Source organism: Etheostoma spectabile, chromosome 12 (assembly GCF_008692095.1).
Source record: "Etheostoma spectabile isolate EspeVRDwgs_2016 chromosome 12, UIUC_Espe_1.0, whole genome shotgun sequence".
Lineage (NCBI taxonomy): Eukaryota > Metazoa > Chordata > Actinopteri > Perciformes > Percidae > Etheostoma > Etheostoma spectabile.
In genome coordinates, this window is record NC_045744.1 from 26,361,322 (window position 1) to 26,384,430 (window position 23,109).

Below are 23,109 nucleotides of genomic sequence, written 5' to 3' on the forward strand. Positions count from 1 at the left end.
CATGCACATGCACATGCATACATGAAGCCTCCTGTTTTTTTACATGCAGAATAAGAATCTGCAACTGAAGGGGATTAGAAGAAATGAGATATTATTTGTTTCCATGTATAGGCTACACTATGGATGGGAATCACAGCGAACCTCATGATATGATACATGACTTACGATAATATCACAATGCTTCAATTCTGCAATCATTATATTGCTAGAAAATCCCATAATGATAAATCCCAATATTCCTCTAACTATTACTAGAAATTGCCTGTGAAAAGGTTACGTGCAGGTTTTCTCTCTTTAATCACTGCAAGTCCAAAGTGACAAAATTATAGAACAACTCTGGGTCCAGACTTTGGACTTAAACGTGGCTGGGGCGGCTGTTGGTTTCCTCAAACGTCCACCATCCATCCATCCATCCATCTTCATCCGCTTATCCGGTATCGGGTCGCGGGGGCAGCAGCTCCAGTAGGGGACCCCAAACTTCCCTTTCCCGAGCCACATCAACTAGCTCCGACTGGGGGATCCCGAGGCGTTCCCAGGCCAGGTTGGAGATATAATCTCTCCACCTAGTCCTGGGTCTTCCCCGAGGTCTCCTCCCAGTTGGACGTGCTTGGAATCCTCCCTAGGGAGGCGCCCAGGAGGCATCCTTACCAGATGCCCGAACCACCTCAACTGGCTCCTTTCAACGCAAAGGAGCAGCGGCTCTACTCCGAGCTCCTCTCGGATGACTGAGCTTCTCACCTATCCTTAGGGAGACGCCAGCCACCCTCCTGAGGAAACCCATTTCGGCCGCTTGTACCCTTGATCTCGTTCTTCGGTCATGACCCAGCCTTCAGACCATAGGTGAGGGTAGGAACAAAAATTGCCCGGTAGATCGAGAGCTTTGCCTCTGGCTCACTCTCTTTTTGTCACAACGGTGCGATAAACAGAATGTAATACCGCACCAGCTGCTCTGATTCTCCGACCAATCTCACGCTCCATGGTCCCCTCACTCGACCGCGAACAAGACCCCAAGGTACTTAAACTCTTCACTTGAGGTAGGACTCCATCCCTACCGAGAGAGCACTCCATCGGTTTCCTGCTGAGAAGCCTGGCCTCAGATTTAGAGGTGCGGATCCTCATCCCAGCCGCTTCACACTCGGCTGCGAACCGATCCGGTGAGTGCTGAAGGTCACGGGCCGATGATGCCATCAGGACCACATCATCTGCAAAAAGCAGCGATGGGATCCCAGCCCACCGAACTGCAACCCCCCCCCGCCCCGACTACGCCTCGATATCCTGTCCATATATATTACAAACAGGATTGGTGACAAAGCGCAGCCCTGGCGGAGGCCACCCCTCACCTGGAACGAGTCCGACTTACTGCCGAGAACCCGGACACAGCTCTCGCTTTGGTCATACAGAGATTGGATGGCCCTAAGAAGGGACCCCCTCACCCCATATTCCCGCAGCACCTCCCACAATTTCTCCCGGGGGACCCGGTCCATACGCCTTCTCCAGATCCACAAACACATGTAGACTGGTTGGGCATACTCCCAGGCCCCCTCCAGGATCCTTGTGAAGTAAGATCTGATCCGTTGTTCCACGGCCAGGACGAAATCCGCATTGTTCTCTTCAATCCAGGTTCGACTATCGGCCGAACCCTCCTTTCCAGCACCTTGGAGTAGACTTTACCAGGGAGCTGAGAAGTGTAGACCCCTGTAGTTGGCACACACCCTCTGGTCCCCTTTTGAAGAGGGGAACACCACCCGGTCTGCCACTCCTTAGGCACCGTCCCAACTTCCACGCAATGTTGAAGAGGCGTGTCAACCAAGACAGCCCCTCCACACCCAGAGCTTTCATCAGCTTTCTGGACGGATCTCATCAATCCCTGGGCTTGCCGTTGGAGTTGTTTGACACCACAGCGACTTCCGCCAGGGAATTGGACGACAATCCCCCATCATCCTCCAGCTCTGCCTCCACCACAGAGGGCGTGTCAGCTGGATTTAGGAGTTCCTCAAAGTGCTCCTTCCACGCGTCTATTACCTCCCCATTTGAGGTCAACAAAGTCCCATCCTTACTGTATACAGCTTGGATGATCCCTCGCTTCCCCCTCCTGAGGTGGCGAACGGTTTTCCAGAAGCACCTTGGTGCCGACCGAAAGTCCTTCTCCATGTCTTCTCCGAACTCTCCACACCCGCTGCTTTGCCTCTGTCACGGCAGAGGCTGCAGCCCTTCGGGCCCGTCGGTACCCTGCAACTGCCTCCAAGTCCTCCGGGATAACATATCCGGAAAGACTCCTCTTCAGTCGGACGGCTTCCCTGCCCACCGGTGTCCACCAGGTGTTTGTGGGTTACCGCCCCTTGAGCACCTAAACCCTAAGACCACAGCTCGCTGCCGCAGCTTTAGCAATGGAACTTTGAACATTGTCCACTCAGGTTCAATGCCCCCAGCCTCCACAGGGATGCACGAAGCCCCGCCGGAGGTGCGAGTTGAAAGCCCGTCGGACAGGGCCTCTTCCAGACGTTCCCAGTTTACCCGACTACACGTTTGGGCTTACCAGGTCTGTCCAGAGTCTTCCCCCACCCCCTGACCCAACTCACCACCAGATGGTGATCATTGACAGCTCTGCCCCTCTCTTCACCGAGTGTCCAAAACATACGGCCTCAGATCAGATAACGATTATAAATCGATCATTGACCTTTGGCCTAGGGTGCTCTGGTACCACATACACTTATGAAACTCCTATGTTCGAACATGGTTTGTGATGGACAATCCATGACTAGCACAGAAGTCCAACACAGACAAACCGCTTCTGGTTTAGACCAGGGAGCCGTTCCTCCCAATCACGCCTCTCCAAGTATCTCCATCATTGCCACGTGTGCGTTGAAGTCCCCCAGGAGAACAATGGGTCCCCTACTGGAGCCCCATACAGGACTCCATTCAAGGTCTCCAAGAGGCCGAATACTCCGAACTCTTGTTTGGTGCATACGCACAACACAGTCAGAGTTTTCCCCCCCAAACACCCGCAGGCGTAGGAGGCGACCCTCTCGTCCACCGGGGTAACTCCAACGCACGGCGCTCAGCCGGGGGCTTGTGAGTATCCCCACACCCGCCCGGCGCCTCACACCCTGGGCACCTCCAGAGTAGGAGAGAGTCCAACCCCTATCCAGGAGTAGGTTCCAGAACCGAGACTGTGCGTAGAGGTAAGCCCCACCAGATCTAACTGATAGCGCTCCACCTCCCCACAAGTTCCGGCTCCTTCCCCCACAGAGAGGTGACATTCCACGTCCCCAGAGCCAGCCTCTGCTGCCCGGGTCTGGTCCGTCGAAACCCCGACCTTCGCCGCCACCCATGGGAGCGCACCCACCCCTTGGATCCTCCCACAGGTGTGGCCCATGGGCTGGAGGGAGAAGTGCCACGTTGCTTCTTCGGGCTGTGCCCGACCGGGCTCCGTGGCAAACCCGGCCACCAGGCGCTCGCTCACAGGCCCACCGTCTGGGCCTGGCTCCAGACGGGGGCCCCGGCTTCCACCGGGCAGGGTCCCTCTATCCCTTCCTTGATATTCCATAAGAGTTTTTGAACCATTCTTTGTCTGGCCCCTCCCCTGAGACCTCTTTGCCATGGGAGACCCTACCAGGAGCACAAGCTCCAGACAACACAGCCCTCAGGTTCATAGGGACACAAAACTCTCCACCACGATAGGTGATGGTTCCCGGAGAGGTCAAACGTCCACCATCCCGTTGAAAACCTCTTCCTCCTCGGCTAGTTAACTAACGTTCAAGTTTCCCTCGTTCATGTGTTGAGCGCCACCTCAAGGAGCCATGAAGTAGCCACTTGGGGAGCAGGGAAATTTCTTTAGAGCACCTTATTTTATTAATAAAATATTGATATTTCACCCAGTGTATCAATTATCGTATCACATAAAAGTTGGACAACGATGTTGCTATATTGATATATACATCTATATACAATGTATATGTGTGTGTTTGTGTGTATGTATATATATATATATATATATATAGATATATGAGTGGATAGTATATATATATATATATATATATATATATATATATATATATACACACATGTGTGTATTGTCCCACCCCTAATACACACTTTATAAGACTTTAATCTGGAATAAATTGATGAAAACGAATCCCCACAGGTCACAATTATGAGTATATATTCACTATGCTAACGTAAATTTACAATAATGCATTCATTATATCATCCCCCACTAACATCTCAAGATGTCTTGATGTCATACATTCATATTTATTTTAAAGTAGGGAGCGTGATTGCAGACATGATCTACACTACATGTTACATGATAGGCTATGAGCAGTGATGTCAAATCTGCCCCGTGGGCAGTAATGTGCATACTACGCTCTGTTTCACTCTGTTTCTGTAACCAGGAAACAATAAAGCCTTATATAAATGTGACTCTTCCCACTCTGTTTCCTAGAGATAACCAGCCTGTGTATGAAAAGTAAGATCTTATGATGCTTTATTTGCACAACTGCCAAAATACAGTTTAGATGCTGCGACTGGACCTGCTGGCCAGCAAAACAAAGATAGCTTCCCCTGCATCTCCATTGGAAAACTGCTATCCCAGTCATGCCATATGACTGGCATTTTCTATTTATATATATCCTGCTTCTGACCATGTGATAAAGAGGGGTTACTAATATCAAACGTCTAGGTTAGTCACTGACATTGAAACTGTATAGCCCAAGTATTGTTTTTGATGTTGTCTGTCTATGAACTTGGAATCCCTGAATGTCAAGCTGCTTCGTCACCCGGGTGAGTTGAGCTTTACAAAGGCAGTAGGAGCTGCACTTACTATGCTATTTTAAATTTGCATAGAAGTCTGGAGCCTGTTAAGCTGAAATTGTCCTCGCGCTTGATCTGTTTCATGTCACTCAACACTGGCTGCGGACTGATGAAAGGATAAAGAAGACTGTATCATTGTAACTGTGTTGCTAGGAAACTGCTTTGTTCCAATTTTACAGGAATCTAGCTGGGGCCCGATTTCTTCCTGTTGAGCTGTTAACATTTGCAAACACTGCAACAGGAAATGAACCTTAAAAACATATAATTATTATGTGAGAAAAAAAGTGTGTAATTCTGGCGAAAGGTAACTAGCTTCACAAACATGATCTGTTTTCCCATTTTGTACCTTGTTCATAAACCTACAACTTTCTTTGTTATGTTTCAAATTAAGCATCCAAGTGTTGAGAGTTGTTGTTTTTGTGTGATGTTTATGCAGGGAAGCACCATGCTGACCAGTATCACTGAAGGGATACTATGCTGCCTGACTGGGAAGGCCGCCAGCCTAGTCTTGCCCCTGGAGTCATCAGAACCCTCTGATGGTTTTGAATTTGTGGAGGTGAAACCTGGGAGAGTCCTGCGAGTGCGGCACATTATCCCCGAGCGTCCGCTCGTAGTAACGGAACAGCAAGTTGCAGGCAAGGAGAAGACGGATGGTGATGAGGATGATGGTGTTGACGGCTCTCCTGAGGATTATAGCGAGAGCAATACCGGCAGCAGTGTCCACTGCAAGAGGAAGATCACGGTCTACCGCAACGGCCAGCTGGTGATTGAGAATCTGGGGGATGTTCTGCACTCTGAGATCTTGCAGTGTCAGGATGGGGACCTGGAGCCTTGCAGCACTGTAGAGGTGGAGCTGGCCGACTACAAAGAAATGCCCTCTTCTCCAGACCCCAATCCTGTTCCTCCTCCAGTTCCTTCACCTCATGGGGAACAGAAACCCGCTCCGCCTCCTCGTCGCCGCCGTCGCAAGCCCAAGCGCACGGTGCAAATCGACTCAAAGAGGGTGATCTCGAGCTGCAAAGGGACCCACTCGGACGTAGCGCTGTTCTTCGTGCACGGTGTGGGAGGTTCTCTGGACATTTGGGGCAGCCAACTGGACTTCTTCTCTCGACTGGGCTACGAGGTCATTGCACCCGACCTGGCGGGGCATGGAGCCAGTATTGCCCCACAGATTGCAGCAGCGTATACTTTTTATGCCCTTGCCGAGGACCTTCGTGCCATCTTTAAGAGATATGCTCGTAAACGCAACATACTCATCGGCCACTCATACGGGTGAGGATCTGTGACACGCTTTTGTTATACATCCCTCACCATATCTCCATCCATGCATCTATCATCCATCTAGTAGTGATTAACATGCTGTTGTTAACATGCTGTACCTTTCTCATCATATCTCTTGCAGAGTGTCATTTTGCACCTTCCTGGCCCATGAATATCCTGATCTGGTTCATAAGGTGGTGATGATCAATGGAGGGGGTCCCACAGCTCTGGAGCCCAGCCTATGCTCCATCTTCCAGCTGCCATCTTGTGTCCTGCACTGTCTGTCACCCTGTCTGGCCTGGAGCTTCCTCAAGTAAGATCTGCATTTGTAATGTGCCAAAATTGGCACTAGAGACAGTGACCCACCACTGTAACTTCTCTCATCGCTGACACAAAAGCTTTGCCTGTTGATGTCAGAACATTTGAAAAATATACATAGAAAAACCTTAACTTCCTCTGTTTTTTCTAACCTTTAGAGCCGGATTTGCCCGTCAGGGTGCCAAAGAAAAGCAGCTGCTGAAGCATGGCAATGCCTTCAACGTGTCTCCGTTTGTCCTGCGGGCCATGATGAGTGGCCAGTACTGGCCAGAGGGGGATGAGGTCTACCATGCCGAGCTCACTGTGCCCATCCTTCTGGTTCATGGCATGTGTGACAAGTTTGTGCCAATGGATGAGGACCAGCGCATGGCAGAGGTAAAGTGCATCTTCATGCATGGATGAGTGCTGATTTATCACGTGATGTTTCATTTGAAATGACGTGTTTGCACTTTAGTGCATATATCATAATGTCCTGCATTCATTTTGGCTCCCTTTCTAGATCCTTTTGTTCGCGTTCCTAAAAGTCATTGAGGAGGGAAGTCACATGGTCATGATGGAGTGCCCTGACACCGTCAACACCCTCCTCCACGAGTTCTTTCTATGGGAGCCTGACATGTCCAGAAAAGACAGCAGCAAGACAGACACAGCTCCCAGTGATACTCTCCACACACTGAAGATCAATAAGTCTATGGACAAATAACCAACGAGGAGTCTAGTTTTATTAGGGACCCAAGCAGAAGGCCTTTTGTGGCATGCGTTCTAAAGGCTGCTCCCAGGCTGAGAGCTGTTAAAAACAGGGCCACGTCTTGAAGATGCGGACGGCCACTGGTGCACCAAGATAAAGCAGGACTTAGGCATAGTGCCGACCAGAGAACGATGGAAAGAACATAAAGCTGCGAGGAATGGATGCAAATACACAGTCAGTTTCCGCTTCGCTTTTTGATACCAGTTTGTGTCCCATTGCATTGTGTTTGCAAAACAACGCAATACCTGGAGGACTATGTCCATTCGTGAATTGTGTATTAAATGTATCCGGCGATGAACTGACTACTACAAGACGCAAAAAGTATGAAATCTATGAAATAGTGTGTGATTTCCCTCACCTTAAATATTCTGTCAAGTAATGCTGAGCTTCTTTTCTGCTGTTACAAAATGGTTATTAAATTATTGTTGGGTACTTCCTACATCTGCTTTAAGTGGGAAACTGTCAAAATGATATGTAGGGAATTGAGGACTCATTGATCTGATTTGCCAGTATGAAGGACAGCTTATAATAAAACTGTGTTGATAATAATAGTTTATTATCAAACACTGACTGGATTAAAGACATTAAATATATACCAATGTACGTGCAAAATGTAATTAATAATTGCACCACATGCATATGTAAATTACATTCTGACAGAAGGAGAAACACAACAATTTATTGTTGACTTAGTAACCACATCCATACAATGTGCAGTGTACAACATCTCAAACAATCACAGCTATTTTCAATCGAAATGGCTCATCTTTTTCCAAATTACAACAATATACTTGCCATATATTGAACTCTAAAACAAAACATAAATCCCAAAGGCTATGTGCGTCTATGTTAAGCACAATGTAACCAAATCATCAATTCATAGTTGCATAAAAATTAAGTCATATTCAATGAGAGAGTTATGGGAACTGGTTGCAAAACAGATGTTGACAAACACGGATGCCAAAAAAATAGATGCTTTGTTCTAGCAGCTATATCTGCTATAATATATGAAATACTAAGGATACAAAGTACCAAGGCCATGCAGAATTTTAAAAGGTATAAGAGTTGTGGCGGACAGTTGCAATATATTTTGAAAATTGAATTGAATTCCCTGTGCACTTCTCTCTGATCAAATTCATTTTAATAATAAAGTATTCTTTTTATTATTATTATTTTATTTTGAAACAAACTGCCATAACAAATTGTGGTTGTATTGACCACTTTAAGCTGCTGGGTGTCTTCCCTAACTCCAATCCGTCCTATTTATCTTATAGTGTTAAACTGAATGAATGAGCTGAACATTATGCTCACTGAAAGATATTCATTCATGGGTGCTGCTTCGTCTCATGGTGGGACAGTAAGGTGCGAGTAAAAGCACAGTCTTATAATATGCTCTCTTACAGTGTGTATATGTTGACTGGATAGTTTAGACTGTTTTGAAAGACAAATTGTGTAATTTGGTGGTTAAGATTCCAGGTTTCCAAAGCTTAAAATCAAATATGATTCAGCTAAAGGAGAAAGAAGAGAGACATTTGACCTGAACATGCTGGTCTGTTTTATGTATATGCATTTTGACAGGATGCTGATGCAACATGACTGGTCTTATGCAACTGGAACAACATGGAGTGAAAATAAACTTACTTGGCACTGACATCCAAAAACATTATACAGTATATTCTCTGTGGACTTTCCAAAAACCAAAAAGTGCTGCTGAATATGTCTCCTTCGGTGTGAAAGGTCAGTGAAACTGTATGAACTACCTGGTGCACATGTACTTCCTCTTATGCTAAAAGTGTGCATATACAAAATGTGAGTAACAAAATGTGTTAATGTTATTATTGCATTTATTCGTGAGAATCATAATATATGCACTGCCTGGTTGTAGATGCATATAACATTATATAGCCTATCAAAACAGTTGGATTCAGTGTATTAACGTGCCTTTCCTGGCATACAATAAAACCGATGTTCACAGACTACTGGTGATTTTGCTTGTTTTTGAGTTTGCTTGTAGTAATATATCATGACTCGAAAGAACAACATCCAGACAAGACCCTCAGGAGGTTTCCTCAGGAGGGGGGATGGCGTCTCCCTTAGAGATAAGGTGAGAAGCTCAGTCATCCGTGAGGAGCTCGGAGTAGAGCCGCTGCTCCTTCACGTTGAAAGCAGCCAATTGTGGTGGTTCGGGCATCTAAGGATGCCTGGGGATGCCCTGGGGGAGGTGTTCCAGGCACGTCCAGCTGGAAGGGGGCCTTGGGGAAGACCCAGGACTGGGTGGAGGTATAATATTTCCAAGGATAGCCTCAGGATCCCCCAGTTGGAGCTGGTTGATGTGGCTCGGGAAAGGGAAGTGTGGGGTCCCCTGCTGGAGCTGCTGTCCCGGCGACCCGACCCTGGATGAGTGGACGAAGATGAATGGATGGATGGTTGGATTGTAAATGTAAATGTGCTGTATTTATATAGCGCTTTTCCAGTCTTAACAACTGCTCAAAGCGCTTTTACATCTACAGGAAACATTCACCATTCACACACATTCATACACTGTGGCCACCTGCTCATCAGATAAACACTCACACACATTCACACTCCGATGCGCAGCACCGGGGGCAACTCAGGGTTCAGTGTCTTGCCCAAGGACACTTCGACAATGACTGCAGGGATCGAACCACCAACCTTGCGATTGGCAGGCAACCGCTCTACCACTGAGCCACAGCCGTAGTAATGTAGTAATGTAGACCTAATATGTTTTTCTTCACTGAGTGTTGGGTGTAACAGCATGACATAAAAAAAGATGTTGGCTTACGTTACAATAGTAAAATCAGATTATTTTCAATAAATGTAATTTCTTTGCCTATCACAGCAAAATTGTGCAAACCTTTTATTTTTTTTATTTTTTTATTTTTTTTAAATTACTTTTCTGTTCTCTAGTGTTTGTTTTTTATAATTGTGTGCACCTTGGACACTTAATAAAGATATTCTAAAAATATCACTTTCTGAAATGTGTTGTAATTTAGTAATTACTTTTTAATTACCAGTAGCTTCAATGTTTCTTTTCAAATGTTTAAATGGTAAACTGATTGTCTTGTAATCAGTGAGAGCAGATGTTTGAGTTACATTCATCAAACATTAGGCTAACATAATAATCTAATTAATGTGTGAAACAACCAAAAAATCAATTATGAATTACCTAGATATCTCATTGTTGATCCATGTCATTTTCTTATTATTAGAAGCCGCTCTCTCCTTTTATAACTTGAGACAGACAATATGTTGGCAATTAAGTTAATATATTTACAGATATTACAAAAAATGACATAAACTAGATTTGAATACATCATACGACGAGCCATCAGAGACGCCTTCTGATTGGCTGAGCGTGTCCCATGCGTGTTGGGGTAAACAAAATCCGAGATGCGTGTGCATGCGTAGAACTAGAAGTGGTAATGGAGGATGATCTATTCGCAGGGGGCTTAGTTAGCAAGCTGTCTTCTTTCTCTTATGTTAACAACTGCTGTTTCTATTGATTACGAGGTGTTTACAACGCAAAGGAACAACGTCGTGAATCAACCCCGAGGAGGTGGTATGTAGCTACTTGCTTGTCGAATTATTTCATGCTCGTTCCAGAATGTTAGCTTCTTAACTCACAATGCTAATCTTATGGCTAAACTAGCCGGAACTGCTCAACGGCTGCTGTCGATGCTAGGGGGCGGGTGTAGTCTATTTCCCGGAATACAATTCACTGACTTGGGAAATGATAGTTTCACTTTTTGTATTGTCGTAAAATTGAACTCAAAACAGTTGTTTAGCGTCGGTTTTAGGAATAATATTTGTATAACCTACCAAGTCGTATGAGAACATTAACGCTAGCTCTGTCCAAGTTTGCTAACACGCCATACGTAGGAACTTGAAAGCTATGGTGTTTTCTGTGATGCAGGAAATAGTCTCTTCCCATCACAGTGTTACCGTGTATTAGCTAGGTAGCTAACGCTAGCTGTTTTGGGATCATTACTTTTCCTTTGAGACACAATGGAAAGAAAATGGCAAGTTGGCTCAAATTAGTAATTGGAACTATTATGTGCGTGACCTGACCTAAATGGGACTTGAATACTAGCTAGCTAGTAAAAACATGCTATCAGACTAGCTAATGCTAGTATCATTGCATACCGGTATTCTTTATACGTATTAGCTCATGTTTCTTTAGCAAGTTAGCAAAGGAGCTGATTATAGCTGGCTGGGCTTCTACAGTGGGACCGAATTAAAGAGCGCCTGGTTTAACCAATCAGGGGCGGTTCTAGCTTTTTCACACAGGTTTCTTCCCCGCCATTGTAAAGAAAAACGTATACACACTGTTCTATTCACGCATTTATGATACACACACGTTACATACGACAGTGACATATTTAAGTTATGTTATGCTCTCTACTATGCAGAACCAGCAATGTTACATAATTGGTTAATTGCCATCATATAACTTTGTAAGAGTAATTTGTGTGTTTTAATGTTAAAGTACAGCAAAAATATACAGCAAAAAAGATGTATTGAGCAGTTATCACTCAGATTACCAAGCAGTTTGTATCTTGAAATGTTAATACTGTAAGCAACCAGTTTGGTAAATGTTGGAAAATAAATGTGCCGAAATATGAAATCAAAGTCAAGATCCAGTTAATCAACATATCACATCGTAAAATCACAATTTCCCCATTTTTAACCTGCAGGAACTGCCGTTGAGTTTTGGGATGGCGTCAGACGTAGTTTCCCAAACCCATGGTTCCAAGGGGATCATGACTTTTTATCCCACTGTTGAGGAGTTCAGGAACTTCAGCCGCTACATTGCATATGTTGAATCCCAGGGAGCACATAAAGCAGGCCTGGCTAAAGTAAGTACTGACATACGGCATGTGAATTACTGGAGTTGTTGGGTCTTTGTAAATTACAAAGCGTGGGCTAGACATACTCCGTCTGTAAAGTGTATTGAGATAACTTGTTATGATTTGTTTCAATAAATAAAATTTAATTGATGTGTTCACACAGGGCATATTCACAGCCATTGCAGTGTTATGGGATCATTTTTATTTGCAGTAAAGAATGGTGAGCAAATGTAAAATGAAAAACTAGCAATGGTCAGTGCTACAGTTCTGATGGCTCCCCGACAATTATGTCTTTAAGCAACTTTGGGTCCTGGAAAAGTGTTATACAAATTTAATTTATGATTTTTTTTTTTAAATTATTATTACATGTTCTTTTTCTACAAAATTATTTAGGCAAGGTTATCAATTGTATACATTTGTTCTGTTGTGACATACATATGTTTATACCAGCATGTCAGAAAAAGAATTACATTTATACCTCCAAGTGTTGCTTGTTAATCATTTTGATAACGGTGTTTAAAAAGAACAGCAGAATAACTCACTGTCCACTTTCCTCCTCCAAGATTGTCCCACCAAAGGAATGGAAGCCGCGAGGCTCTTATGACGATATAGACGACTTGGTGATCCCTGCACCCATTCAGCAGGTGGTGACAGGCCAGTCGGGCCTTTTCACACAATACAACATTCAGAAGAAGTCCATGACCGTCAGAGAGTTTCGCAAATTGGCCAACAGTGACAAGTGAGAAGTGCAGAAATTAAAGGCATTTATGTTTTTGTTCAGTTATATGATGGTGGAAGTTTATAGTGCTGGTACTGACTAACTATTGTTAATGCCTTCTTTTTTTTTTATTATAGGTTCTGTAGTCCACATTATGATGACTTTGAGGAGCTGGAAAGGAAGTACTGGAAGAATGTGACATTTAACCCTCCCATATATGGGGCAGATGTTAATGGATCTCTATATGGCCCTGTGAGTTGACATTTCTTGGATGTTGTTGCTGTTGTGAATATTCTAGGGTTGGGGGGGAAAATTGATGCAGCATAATATCGCAATATTTGTACTGGCAATACTTTATCAATACACAGGAGCCAAGTATACATCTTTTAATATACATGTGTTGGTCAGTTTGTCTGCTTGACAATCCCATTTTGCAGCAATAAAATTGAATCAAACAGAAATGTATCTTTTCAGATAAAACAGATGTTGACAAAGTTTCAATTTGGTGACATCGTTTGAAATTGGTAAAAATTAGAAGTTGGGGGGGGGGGGGGGGGGGGGGGGAGTTATGAATTGCAGTATATTGCAATACGTTGAATATTGTATTGTGATGATATCGTATCGGGAGGCATCTTTTGATTCCCACCCCTAGAATATTCATTAACAATATTGATGAGTTTTCTTAAAGCTGTCTGTACACCTGTTGGCTGGATCCATAACTGCTGATAACAATACTGATCATTATCTCCACTTCCAAGCTCATCTGTTGCTCTTATGTTATCTGCTCTACTACTGCAGGAAGTCAAAGAGTGGAACATATGCCGACTGAACACCATTTTGGATACTGTTGAATGTGAAAGCGGCATCACTATTGAGGGTGTTAATACACCCTACTTGTATTTTGGCATGTGGAAGACCACTTTTGCGTGGCATACTGAGGACATGGACCTCTACAGTATCAACTACTTGCACTTTGGAGAGCCCAAATCGTGGTAAGTACACAAACCATTTTGTTGTTGTTGATCAGATACAGAAATAAAGCTTTTGGTTCTTACACATTCCTATATAGTTTTTATAATAATCTATAATTGTTTTGAATTACCACTTCTTATCCAAACCCAGAGGAAACGTGGTTAGGGATATGTGCTGATCTGGATGTTAATATACAAGCTTCTCTGTTACATGGGCGTGAGTGTCATTTACATAAATAATGGCCCTTTGACACGGAAAATGCAGGTTTCCTGTTTCATATTAGTGACACTACAGCATTGATGCAGCAGGGTGTTCTATCCCAGACTGCTTTGGTTAAAAAGAAAATTGGTAAATGAGTTGAAAATGTGTCTCTCACTCATTTCCAATGGAGTGGTGCAACACACTGCATATTATATACATACATGCATAATATAAGGTTACTATGACTAATGAGACTTAATTGAATATATGCAGGTACTGTGTTCCTCCAGAGCATGGGAAAAGATTGGAGCGTTTGGCTAAAGGTAAGAAACAAACTATATTATTTTCTGTAGCTGTGTATAGTATAAGGCTTATCACATCATCGGTGTGTTCTCTTTTCTTCTAGGGTTTTTTCCTGGTAGTTCCCAAAATTGTGAGGCCTTTTTGAGGCACAAGATGACTCTCATCTCTCCCTCTATACTGAAGAAGTATGGCATTCCGTTTGATAAGGTATGAGTAGAGTATTATTTGTTTGTTTGTATTTCATTTAGATGACCTTTTTTTTTTTTTCTGATACATTTAGTTATTGCACCATCCCTTTTGCTGCTGTTACAATGCAAATGTCCCCCACTGTGAGCCCAATGATGGATCATTTTATCTTTTCTTCATACCCACTGAACTAATGTATGAACTGCAGGTACTGATTGTGATTTTTTTACCTCTCCCTAAGATTACTCAGGAGGCTGGTGAGTTCATGGTAACTTTCCCTTACGCATATCATGCTGGTTTCAACCATGGTTTCAACTGTGCAGAATCCACCAACTTTGCTACAGAGAGATGGATTGAGTATGGCAAGCAAGCAGTTTTGGTAAGGATCGCCAAATGACAACATAGAAAACCATACTTCACCTAATTTAAATCAGATTTTGTCTTGCTATTAAAAAAATTTAAATATATAAATTCATAGAATCAACTATATGTTTATAGATGTACATGCAATGAAATCACCTGCAGTATTCAGCATTTTAGTCACTCTTTTTGTGCCCTCCTTCTCTTTAGTGTTCATGCCGTAAAGACATGGTGAAGATTTCCATGGATGTCTTTGTTAAAAAATACCAGCCAGATCGTTATGAACAGTGGCTGGCAGGGCGAGATGTGACACCCATTGACCACACGCGGCCCACCCCAGAGGCTAGGGAGTTCCTGGGGGAGTCCTTTAATGACATCACCAGCAGCAGTAACTCCATAGAGAGCTGTGGGGAGGACGGAGAGCGTAAGAGGTGGGTCATTTACTACAGAAAAGAATATCTTTCTGGTTTATAACGTAAAATTTTACATGCTTACAAGTAGGGCTGCACAATTAATCAAATTTTAATCACGATCACAATTTTGACTTCCCACGATCAAATTTGCGTGATTTTTTTTTAAAAATTTTTTTTAAATGCGTCATTTTATAGAACGCTCCGGGTTTTTTGCAAAGCCAATCTACTGCTCCGTAAACCACTGTCTGATCATGAGCCAGTCAGAGTTGTTCCCTGCACCACCCAGCTTAGTTTCTAGACGTAGACAGTCACAGAGGACAGAGTAACGGGAGGAAGATTCAACAGATAGCAGTCAGTTATTCTCTCTCCCTAGCTCTTTTAATCAGTTATTGTGGAAAACAAGTGAAGGAGCTTTCTCAGAGATACATTAAAAAAAGAAATTCTACACTATTTATTTCAGAAAGCCAATTTTTATTTACATGTGTTGCAGCAGACATGTGTCTATACAACATACAACTTCAACATAAGAAGAATGTAGCATGATATGGATGTGAAAGCAGTTATAAATAGCTTATGTGACAATAAAAATTGTATGGTTAAAATCAACAAATAATTGTGATTGCAATATTGATCACAATATTGATCAAAATAATCGTAATTATCATTTTGGCCATAATCGTGCAGCTCTACTTACAAGTACATGCTTAGGGTGATTTTATTACTCCTGCTTATTTTGCTCTGCTGACATGGGTGTTCCCATGGGCATGTCAGCTTTGGAAAGTCCAGTGAGGGCATATGACTGGAGACCCTATGACCATTCTGATTGGTTTAAAGAAATGCCATTAAAACTGAGCTTGTTTTCACCGCATCCTCGAATGCTATGTGGAGTAGCCAGACCCTTCTTCAGCATGCTTTGGAGAGTCTGGCCAAGCGAGACTAGACACCGTTGCACCTAAAGACTGCTCAGTACAACAACAGTTGTATTTGTTTGCTTAAGGTCAATCAAAAGATTTAGCACAATGGTCATTTTTAAGGCTTTTGTTTTTGTGTTGTATTGATTTCTAGTATTGACATTTTGTTGAGAGGTATACACCAAGGTTTAATTTCACAGCAACAGAAAAACACAAATGGGGTTCTGTTCTCCACTGTTTCCAATCCCTTGCCCTTTGTCTCTGTTTGGTCCACAGCACTACGCAGAGGATAGAGACCAAGAGACACAGAGTGTGCCTCGAGGTGCCTAAGGAGGTTGTTCCCAAAGATGAAGATGAGGAAGATGTGGAGCAGTATGGGAAGCGTCCCAGGCTCAGCCTCATACCTCCACGCACCATGTCACAAGAGGGCAAAAGAAATAAAGGTATTATTACCTGTGTATTGTCTTTTTCTTCTAGTTTCCTGTTGGACAACAAAGCCTCTAATAACAGTTGTTTTGTGGTGAAAGTGTATTATTTCTCCTTACCTACTAAACGGGGATCTCTTATTTAATTTACAGGCCCACCAAAGTTGGTTGTCACACCAACCAAGCTCACTTTATTGGATCCATTTCATAGAGGCTTGACCCAAAGTATCAGTGATGTAGGACGTCCCCCACATTATACTAAGACTCGCGCCCCTGCGATCTCATCTCAGGCCCTACCTAGAAACGGACATCTATCAGTTTCCGCTGCACCTTCATGGACAGAAGTCACGGCTCAGCCTGTCCGCAAAATGGGGGTAGCCAGCCTGCTCTTCCACAGGACTCTGAGTCCAAAAGACACTCTTCAAGTGCACAGCTACACTCTAGAAAAGCAGCAGCAGCCTCGCACTCAGTTGCAGGTGCACAGCTACGCCAGAGAGCATCAACCCCGTCATCTCCAGCACAAAACCTGTACACCATCACACACCCAGGTCCAGTCCTCGCCTCAGGCACCAAGCTGTGAAAGGACGGAGCCACAGCCACAATGCAAGATTTTTCCTACCAAAGCAGCACCGATTAAGTCAGAAACACTGAGTATTGTGGAGCAGGACCAAAAGATGGACAAACCTAAGATGTCTATGCCTGTTGAAGCTCAGGCAGAAGTGCAAGAGCCTGAAGTTAAGCCCACCAGCACGTCTGCTTCCTCTCAGACTCGAACACAAGTCAAAGAGATGAGCAAAACACCGATGGAGAACCCCAAGAACAACAAGCGAAAGGTCTGTTTTTTCTTTTGTTTTTTTAAAAAGAACATACATTGGCAGAACATTCATACCAAAGATGCAACAATTAGTATTGTTAAAATGTTAGTCATTGTTTGCTCTAAGTACAGTGTCACACGCATGTTTAAGCACAAGTTATGTTATATGCTGCATGCATTTTTTTTTGCTGTCTTTAACTTAACGTAACACCAACTTCTACAAAATGGCGCTGTCACTTCAACATGTAACTTGTCAAATTTATGTTGAGTGCTCATAAAGGTCTTTACACACTGAGGACGTTATTTTTCATTCTATTAATTTGTACATCAATATATTTTTTTCGAACCATTGTTTTTGTCACGAGTACTTTCACACAGAATGTGACTATTACACGGCGATAAAGCAATGTCATCTCTCCCCCCCCCCCAAAACAAGGTAAATTAATTTTTTTTTTTTTTTTCTCACCGCAAATAGACATCAACCAATCCTGTTCTTGTTTACTTATGATAATCAAACAACAACAACACTGAGGCTGATAGGCTTCACAGACGACAAACTTAATTACTACTTTCAACCTTGACAAAGCCAGCGTTTATCAAAGACTATCTTTCCATTCTCACATTTTTACAATAAAAAAACCTTCGACATACTGCACTGTGTACTGTTTAACAGAAGGAATTAAAATAGCTTAGTGTTAGCTTTGCTGCTTCGGCTTACAGACCGTGGTGGGACAGCAACACGGGGAGACTGGCCTGGAGTCTCTGGAGCAAACCCCCGTAACTCCACTGGGCAACCAGGAAAACAAGTCACAGTACACCTGTGTTGGTTTTGAGGAGTAGCAGCATTTAATTGTGCTCAAACTGCAGACTCTATTGTACACTCTTCTCTGCTCTGATTGCTCTCTCTCGCGTCCACTCACACTACATCTCCCGTTACTTTCTTTTTTCGGTTCACCGACATCGTAGATAAGCTGGCGTGAATATTTGAAACTTTTTTGAAAACCGTCTCAAATTTGAATCACTGCTGGTATGGATCGCAGGCGATTGTTTTGCATTTTCATGTTTGTTTGTCAAGCCCCTGGGGTGTCATGGCCTTGATGCGCTGTGTTTGCTTTAAAATACAATTGTGCATGTAGGTACTAAAAAAAAAAAAATGGCGCATTTTCTTTGTATGATGTTTGCATACTAATTACTTTAAGCTCAGCATTATTACTAAAGCCATTTTCTCATATGTACTCCGGGCATTGTCTGGAGAATCCGAGCATTGGCACACATATGACGCGCAACACAAGATTGTCTGTGTCAGCGTTCTCACTTAGTGGAACTATTTTGCTTGGTTTAGGCAAGGGGTGGCGTCTGGTTAGAGAGCGCAGAAGGCAGGGCATGGCGCGGACTACACTGCCTCACAGAGCCGGTTCGTTATTTGGTCATAAACAACTCTTGCTCTCTTGCTCAAAAAATGACCTTGCTTATTTACCCTTTCTTCCAGTTTTGCGCGAGCCACATGATGGAAACGTCCCACAAGCCCACTCGCTTGATATGTATTCAATATCAAGCATTGACCTGCTCCATTAACATATGGACTCAAAAGGACATCACAGACTTTGAACTGAGGATCTGGCAGGGAAAGTCTGTGAAGTCCGGTCCAACTGATTCAGACATTTGTTTTCACACATACAGCTCCTCTGGGTAATGACTAGATAATTTTGGGGTTGCAGTGCATGTGTGAGAAGGGCTTAACTCAACTAACACAACCATTCTTGATCACTTTATCAGGCATAATTCCAAAATCCCAAATCCCTAAATGTTCCATGTTATCCATGCTTTTCAAACTACAGAGTAAGCAATCCCCCCTTGTGGATAGTGGCATTTTCATCCCGAAGGACACCGTTCCTGTTGTGAAACCCAGCCATAATGACGTGAAAGTGATCGCTCAGAATCCTCATGTAAGTACTTACTAGCTGTGACCGAAGTCTCAAAGGGATCAATGGACCCAATGTTTATCTTAAAATGTATGCTTACCAGTCCCAATATGCCTCATGATTGTGAGACTTTGCAACTTATCTTATTTCAATTTGCTACAGATGGAGTATAATCCTTGTTTTGTCTTGTTATACACTTCTTGCTCCAGCAGGTGTCGGAAGAGCAGTCATACTGCAAGTCAGTTGTGAAGAAGCAACAGAAGCAGGCACAGCTCTGTACACTGCCCCGTCATCACCCTCTAATCAGAGAGGTGCACAGTGACGATGGTATGCGCTTGTTTAGGTGATCTGCAATATGTAGTAGTATGTTGTGTGGTGCCAGTTTACCAACCACCATATTTACATTCATAATATTAAGGCTCGTCCTAATTATTTTCACCCCATTTTTTTAAATCCAATTGCTTTCACCACCATCTTCCTCCTTCTTTCACACTTAAAACTCTGTCCCTCGTCCCATCCTCCTATGTGTAGATGTGAACGTAGATGTGGAGTTTGAGCAACAGGAGAAAGAGGAGTGGGCAAAGCCCCTGACCCAGCTGTGGCAGTGTCGCCCATATGACCCTCAGGCAGAAAGGAAGTACAACAAGAGCATGGGCCAGCAGGCCCCCTACTGCTCCATCTGCCTGCTCTTCCACACTTACCATCAGGTGACAACTACAAGCATGTTCTGATTTTATGAATGTAGTTCTGTTATTTAACATTCTTATTAACATTTTTGCATCAATATTGAGGGGACAGTCAATGTTTTCAACATTTATGGCAAACCACTTCTGGAGCAGACACAAATGAAAACATTTCAGAGAAGATGCTGTGATGGACTGTGCAGAGCATGTGAGCACAGTGGAGCGGTGAGAATGTCTGTTCCTCGCTCATAGAGCTGTTCGTTCCCTCCGCTCTCTTGCTCGAAGCTGCTTCACTCGTGCATTGATTTATCAATTGACGGGTTTCAATGTGTCTCAGCCAGTTCTTACTGGGGATTGGATCCAGCAGATGTTCATATAACAAGCTTCTGAACTTTTCTTTTTGTCCCCTCAAGTCTGAATCCAGTAGTGGTAGTTCCAGCGTCACGTTGTTCAACCGTAAAGGGGGCCGCCAGTGGTCCAAGCCACTCATCCCTGAAGTGTGTTTCAACACCCAATCCAGCAAGATGAATGATAATGGGGAGGGACAGCTGTCCAACCCTCATGTTGCAGAGGACGGGACCAGCCGGCTGGTCAGCTGTGCTCAGTGCTGCGTCCGCGTACATACCAGTAAGCCCCTTCTCTGTAATGAACAGATATCTGTTAAAGTATTTATTCAAGGATTGTTGGATGAAATATATCTTGCATACAGCCCATTCAGATTTTCCGTTATTCTTTAGGAAACAACTACTCAAAGGTTATTCTTTAAACGGCTGTTACACTGCTTTGTCAAACAGCCATTACTAAAGACCATAAATGGATTATGGATGAAAATTCAAGCACACATGTGCCACACTCAAATCACACATTATTTAACTAGTAGCACCGAGACTTCTCAAACAGCATTTACCTATAGAGCTAATTTGTCTTTTCCAGTAGTCGGGTGTTGGTTGTTCCATAGCCTGAAACTACATTTATTTCTCTGAAGTAACCAGCCAAATATGAGCTATAACCATGCTGTGAAATAAAGCATGTGAATGTGTGCCATGTTCTTTTCTGTTCCTTTTCAGGTTGTTATGGTGTGTCGGTGGATGAAGCAGAGCTACACAACTGGCTGTGTGCCCGCTGTGAGGCTAATGCCGTCACCGAGGTTAGTTAATTGGGCTACTTAAAGCTATAGTGCGCAAGTATTAATGAACGTCTGTTGATACAAAGCTAATTAAGCAGCTTCACATCAGCTTGACAAAACTGTTTCTTAGTATGGTTATGATTACTAAATGGTGTAGTCGGGAGACTTTCGCTCGCAGCAGCTTGAGTGAAGCGTTTTATGTCACTGCTGAGAAAGGACAACAGTAGTGGTCAGCTTTGAAGACGGAAAGGACAAAAAATTACAAGTAGTTGTTCTTCTGAAGAGTCCATGTTTTTTTTAATTCCTCTGTCCTCCTTGATTTGAAAGGATAAACTATACTAGCAACGGCGTGGAGGAGGGGTGGTGTGCGATCACCAAAGGCTGGCGTTGTTGTCATTACTTAGAATTCCTCAATGGGGAGACAGAAACTACGCACCATAGCTTTAAAGTAGATATAAAATGACTATCATACATACTTGTGTCATTACTCTCAGATCTGCAATCTTCCTCAGATGACAGACTAGTGCCATTGGTTGACAGTCACTGGCACCTCTATGTAATAAGATAAGCTTTTTTTTTTTAATTGATGTAAATTGCAGCTGCTACAGCTTAAACCATTGTCAGTATCATGATGCATCTTTGTTTTACTGCAGCTCTGTGCTGCTTTTTATGTACATTGTGCACCTTATGCATCTTATGAGGCTTATTCGTTCTGTTAAAGTCAGTCCTTATTTTATTTGAAAGCACAATACAAACCATACCTTTACTGAACTAATAGTTTAACACAGACAACAGCAGCTTTTGTCATACTTACTGTACATAAACCTGTCTCTCTATGCTCCTGCTTCCGCTGTTCTGAGACCGTGAGAGTGTTCACTTTCATTATGTGCTATTGTTTGTGGGTTTGTTTGTAAAATTTATCTTTTATAATTTCCATTGCTTTCAGCATTCCTATCTGCTCAGAACAACTGCTTGTTGTGAAATGCTTCACTTTATATTTTCATTGAGACTTTGGCTTCACACTGTCTGTAGTAGGATGAAGGCTTCTTGTGTTTATGTTACAGGATTTCCTGTAATATTTTGATATCTGTGGAGAAAGGTTTGTCAACTTGTTGTGGCCAAGGTTTGAAACGGTTTTCATAACGGCATATGGAAGTTGTCAATCAACAGCAGCACTTTAGTGTGAGTTAGTACAAGTGAGGTGAAAACTGTGGGTAGGATCCTTTATAAAATTGTACATACGCCCGAAACCCAAGAATGGCATAAGCCAAAAAAATAAAATTAAGGTTTATAAAACCGTGTGTTTGCACATCTGTAAGCAATGTTCCCTATAGAAATCACAGATTACCCACAAGTGTGCGTACGTGAATCAGCCTCTTATACCGCCCTGTACATGCCCATTTCTAACCATAAATAGTCAATGCAAAGCACCTCATGAATGCTGATCAGTATGTTAATGACCCTGGCAGTTGTTCTTTTGTTACATGACGACTGGCTGGGAAAAAGCAAAAAACTTCTCAGACGCTCGGGAATTGCTGCAAATTGAATTATTTCAACCCCGGTCATAATTTCTTCTCGCACAGTGTAGGGAAAACATGCGCCTTAGCCAGTCATCGTCATGGTCCCTGAAGTCTCCTTCTCTCCTGATTCTTTCATTTGGGGTTAGTCCTCCTGCAGAGCCAGCAGGGCCACCATCATGCAGCATTACGTGCAGGGGGTCACCGCAGTTTTTATATGTTTACAACAATTTGTGTTTAACACCTTGCCAAAATCACAGCATCACCTAGTGGTAAGAACACATTTTGATTTGAGTTGCATTTTACAAGGTGTTTAAGGAACAATTATAACTCAGTACAAGTGCAAATAACACTGCTGGATTTATCGTCATGGTAACATGGATGATATGGAGAGGAAAAAAAATGTGTGTGAGGCATCAATACTTGAAAATATTAAGAGTAATCATTATTCCCAAATTTACTTTCTGCAGTCTAAACTCAGTGTACCACCTCACCATCTGCATTGCCAATTACCATTGTCTCCATTGTCTGCGTATGCATGGCTCAGAGTGTGCG

The 23,109-nt window shown here is 43.2% G+C and overlaps 2 protein-coding genes across 6 annotated transcripts in view; both read left to right on the forward strand.

The window, feature by feature from the left end:
- Positions 1-9,112, forward strand: part of abhd8a (abhydrolase domain containing 8a) — a 10,598-nt gene extending 1,486 nt beyond the window's left edge. Inside the window, exons 1-5 of one of the 3 annotated variants that reach the window (XM_032531285.1) lie at positions 4,709-4,782; positions 5,249-6,084; positions 6,215-6,385; positions 6,549-6,765; positions 6,890-9,112. In XM_032531285.1, the coding sequence (XP_032387176.1) occupies positions 4,759-4,782; positions 5,249-6,084; positions 6,215-6,385; positions 6,549-6,765; positions 6,890-7,090 (1,449 nt within the window). In that variant the 5' untranslated portion in view covers positions 4,709-4,758 and the 3' untranslated portion in view covers positions 7,091-9,112. Of the gene's footprint in view, positions 1-4,708; positions 4,783-5,005; positions 5,117-5,248; positions 6,085-6,214; positions 6,386-6,548; positions 6,766-6,889 lie in introns of those variants that run through there. The other 2 variants (XM_032531287.1, XM_032531286.1) reach the window with 2 other exon arrangements.
- kdm4ab (lysine (K)-specific demethylase 4A, genome duplicate b) overlaps positions 1,099-23,109 on the forward strand; it is a 33,637-nt gene continuing 11,626 nt past the window's right edge. The window contains exons 1-16 of one of the 3 annotated variants that reach the window (XM_032531270.1): positions 1,099-1,105; positions 11,851-12,012; positions 12,567-12,742; positions 12,859-12,973; positions 13,520-13,713; positions 14,168-14,217; positions 14,301-14,404; positions 14,625-14,762; positions 14,954-15,174; positions 16,344-16,510; positions 16,646-17,325; positions 19,145-19,252; positions 19,438-19,555; positions 19,760-19,935; positions 20,325-20,538; positions 20,979-21,058. In XM_032531270.1, the coding sequence (XP_032387161.1) occupies positions 11,872-12,012; positions 12,567-12,742; positions 12,859-12,973; positions 13,520-13,713; positions 14,168-14,217; positions 14,301-14,404; positions 14,625-14,762; positions 14,954-15,174; positions 16,344-16,510; positions 16,646-17,325; positions 19,145-19,252; positions 19,438-19,555; positions 19,760-19,935; positions 20,325-20,538; positions 20,979-21,058 (2,682 nt within the window). In that variant the 5' untranslated portion in view covers positions 1,099-1,105; positions 11,851-11,871. Of the gene's footprint in view, positions 1,106-10,511; positions 10,716-11,850; positions 12,013-12,566; positions 12,743-12,858; positions 12,974-13,519; positions 13,714-14,167; positions 14,218-14,300; positions 14,405-14,624; positions 14,763-14,953; positions 15,175-16,343; positions 16,511-16,645; positions 17,326-19,144; positions 19,253-19,437; positions 19,556-19,759; positions 19,936-20,324; positions 20,539-20,978; positions 21,059-23,109 lie in introns of those variants that run through there. The other 2 variants (XM_032531269.1, XM_032531271.1) reach the window with 2 other exon arrangements.